At 40.3% G+C, this 3,776-nt stretch overlaps 1 protein-coding gene across 1 annotated transcript; it reads left to right on the top strand.

Moving 5' to 3' along the window:
- Positions 1-467: 467 nt before the first annotated feature.
- Positions 468-3,311, top strand: LOC104396157 (double zinc ribbon and ankyrin repeat-containing protein 1-like; the record flags this gene model as incomplete). Its single annotated transcript, XM_010005969.1, has 4 exons — positions 468-553; positions 1,247-1,364; positions 2,294-2,407; positions 3,219-3,311. Coding segments are annotated over 4 exons (411 nt in total), but the record flags the coding sequence as incomplete, so codon positions are not given.
- Positions 3,312-3,776: the final 465 nt, after the last annotated feature.

The following is a 3,776-nucleotide window of genomic DNA, read 5'->3' as shown; positions in this document are numbered from 1 at the left end:
CAACACTCACCTCACTACAACATCCTTTCAGTTAGTTGTACAGAGCAACTAGTTGTAGAGAGAAACATCATACAGTACTAAATAAGAATATCGAAAGCAATACACAGTTATCAGTGAGGACAAAACCAGGCAAAGCAAATTAATTATACCTGCATTGCTACTAATTCTCTTCTAATACATCAATGAATCTGCAATTAGCAAATAATTCTTACTGTAGGTGGGCAAGTTGATAATTAAAACTTTATATTCAGTAACACTGTCTTGGAAGTAAATAGCAAGATAGATTGGAAGAAACTGTAAGTATTTATGCAGCTAATGGGGGAATGGAGTATAGCAGATATTCCTTAAAGCAATGCATTTCAGAACAGCTTGTATCAAATAACATCTTTAGCTGATTTTGCTGTTCCTATATCCATTTTGCAAATACTTGCTTACTAAGGGTAAATAAAGAATTGCCTTTCTTTTAGTTTGCTAGTTCTTCTGCAGTGACTACACGGAAGAGCTTGGCAAGCACACAGGTGGCAAGGATCCAGAGGGAAACAGATTTTCTCAGGTAAGTGACTTCTACTTGTAACATGTTTGACCTTGAAAAGTAAATGAGCAATTGCTTTTTGCAACCAACTTGATAATACTGTCAGGCTTTACAAAAAGGAGGAAAGCAAAGGCAGACACTGGCTCATAGGTGGAGAATGTGATCTAGGTGGAACTTCGAAAAATCTTTCTGTAACATGTAGCTGTATTTACATCTCATGGTACACAGTTACCAACTATAGACTCATCCTTTGAAAAAAAATCAGGACACCTGTAGGATTGGAGGAACAGCTGCCTTTTTAAATTAGAGTACAGCCCTCCTTGCTGCAGGTGAAAACTGCTCATTGGAGCAGTCTCACAGAAAGTTAGTCCTCCCCAGTATTGAAAGGATATGTGATCTGCTTCAGTGATTTCTTATGGTGCAGCAGTGAGGCCTGCTAAAGATTGCATGTCAGGAGACCTGTTTACCTCATGTGGTGAGGAAGAACATATGAAATTCCATTGGAGCCAGAGAGCTTTCTATTTTGCAAAGCTGTTTAGAGTTCAGAACCTCATATCATGGATGTTGGGGCACGGTCTGGTGGATCACCAGGGCTCGGAAACCACGACCAAGAAATCAGTGGCCTAAGCCCTGTCATGCCAGCTTCCAGATGAATCATTATGATGCAGCAGTACAATACCAAAAGAAGCTCAGCCATTTTGCTCTTCTTCTCAGATGTGCACACTGTTCTGCACCTCGCCTGTCTGACCCCCTGGCTCACTTCTGTCAGGAATGTGGATCTCCTGTCCCACCTGTGCCAGTGCATCGCTTCCCACCTCCCGAAGGAGCACAGGTCAGCAAAACATAACAAGCAACAAGTCCTCTCTGGAGAAACCAACTTCCTCAGCCAATGCTGGCAAAACCACTATTTGGTCACACTTTCATTTGGGAAGCTCTGTTCTGATCATTTTATTTTGCTTACTACCGGATGTAATCCTTAAATGATGGGCACAATTAACCCATTTTGATTGCTTCAAGTGCCGTATATTTTAATAAGGGTAACAATGAAAAATAAGCTGTGCTTTATTTGCTTGTTTCAGTAAACATCACAAAATCTAGGTTCCTCTTCATCCTGCAACAACAACCATCACATCTTCAGGACCTGCATATGCATCTTACTCTGGTTCTAAATAGTGCAGTTAGTTAGTACCTAGTGTCTATGTCATAGCTGTAGAAGACCCACCTGATATGCCTGAAACCTTAAATGCTGTTGTGTGTGGGCCTACATAAGAGCACTGAGTTTTTACAGTGATGCCCATAGCTATAATCTTTTCCCAAGAGATAATAAACCTGATCCAACAAGTCAGTGGTGCATTTTTTCCCCATATCATTAGAAAGTTGTCTTGTCTGGGGCAGTGTTGTAATTTCAAGTGATGGCTGAGAATAATCAGTACCTCTTTAGACTAGATTCATAATCAGGAGGATTTGAACTACCTGCACATATTGTGTAGTAGCATTTTAAATGTACTGAAAATTAACTTAGTATCTTTCTGGCATATTGCTAGCAGTCAGAAAAGCATTGTCTTCCCAGTTGTCTTAATATTTTCTCAATAGCCTCTAATCTCTGAAGGATCAGTGCCAGCATCTGTTGCTGTCAGTTGCTGTGTTCACAGCACTTTGTTGCTGGTGTACACTCTAACCAGGGAAATACTGAAAAATTCATTATAATCTTAATTATGTCATTATGGTCCTTAACATGCTGTGATGTGGCTTCTTCCTCAGATGGCCCCATGTCTGGAGTGCAGGCATCTTGTGCCAATGAACACCCCCACTTGCATTGTATGTGAGTCGCCAATAGCTCCACAGCTGCAGCCCCAAACCAACCTCTGCATAAAGGTACTTGAGAATAAGGAACAAAATAGCAATTCACCTGCTGGCACGTGTTTTTCTAACATTCATTCTTTGCAAATATTTTCATTCAGCTTGGTTTTGTGCAGTTATGACAGGTTCAACAGTTAGTCAGATTAAAACCACCTTGAATAGAAATAAGCATCAAAGATAAACCACAGCAGCTCAGGAAGGCACGTTGAGGAGCACATGATGTAGCAGTCTGAATGACAAAAAGCCATGCACTTGTGTTCAGTAGAGAGGTATTCTGTGACTTATGGCCTTAGTTTTACTAAGTATTTTAAGTTTATTGGATATGTCTTCATTATTCTGCTTCCCTCATTTGATCGTAAAAGCCTAGCACAGGTGGTCTGGCAGGACTGGGGCAGTGCTTATATGCCCAGAACATTAGAGTACAGTCTTGATCAGTGATCCAGAAGTGCTGGTGGACTTAACTAGGCAAAATTTGCCCTACAGAGTACTCCCTGCCTAGGGGTATGGGGATTATCTGTTTTGTGTGAGTGCAGTGACTAAGCAAAATTACACTAATAAATAAGATCTGGAGGTATTGATGCTGGATTTCCTGAGGAAACTGTACCATAGTTTTTAAAAAAACAAAACTCACCAAGATATGTAGACTTGTGATGACCAAGAAATATGGCATAGCTATAGTCTGAAGCCCACAGCACAGACTTGAAGGATTTCTTTTATCTGCAGGGCTGAATAGCCGCAGCACTTTGCAAGATCAAGTCTTCCTCTTGTTGTTGTTGTTCACAATTTTCAAGTAACATGTGAAATATATTATTTTTCTGTTTAAAAGGGTAAAGTAATTTGTCAGGTGTGTGGCACAGGAAATCCTCTTCACCATAACCACTGTGTGACTTGTGAAAGCAAGCTGCCTGAAATGCAAACGGTAAGGCTTCTTGCAACAATCACACTTGGGTTAATCAAATCCAAGCATAACATTCTTTTTCTTTGTAAAACTGAAGTCATATGCCTGTGTGCCTATGTTACAAAAGCAGAGACACTCTCTCAAAACCATACTCAAGCCCAGTACTTCATCACAAGTGTCCAGCTAAATTTAAGTGTATCGTATACCTTCAAGTTCCTCCTGTGGAGATGAGGATTGCAAATGCCATAGTGAAAGCTCAGAAGGCTCTGAAAAAGACTATCCAAGCCTAGTCTTGGCTACAGGATAGTCTTGTTTGTGTTCAGATTCTTTTCAGTTGCAATAGAAAGTGAGCATATACATCAGGAAGGTCATTCTCATGGATTTCAAGTATTTTGTGAAAATATTATTTTACATTTTGTTTTTTTACCTCCATTTGCTGCTTCACCTACGTGCCTACAGCTACTGTGCTTGTATTTGGCTGTGACT

The sequence above is a fragment of the Chaetura pelagica genome, unplaced genomic scaffold (genome assembly GCF_000747805.2).
Source record: "Chaetura pelagica isolate M959 unplaced genomic scaffold, ChaPel_1.0 C11708268, whole genome shotgun sequence".
Lineage (NCBI taxonomy): Eukaryota > Metazoa > Chordata > Aves > Apodiformes > Apodidae > Chaetura > Chaetura pelagica.
Note: the sequence above shows the minus strand (reverse complement) of the source record. Positions and strands in the feature narration are given on the sequence as shown.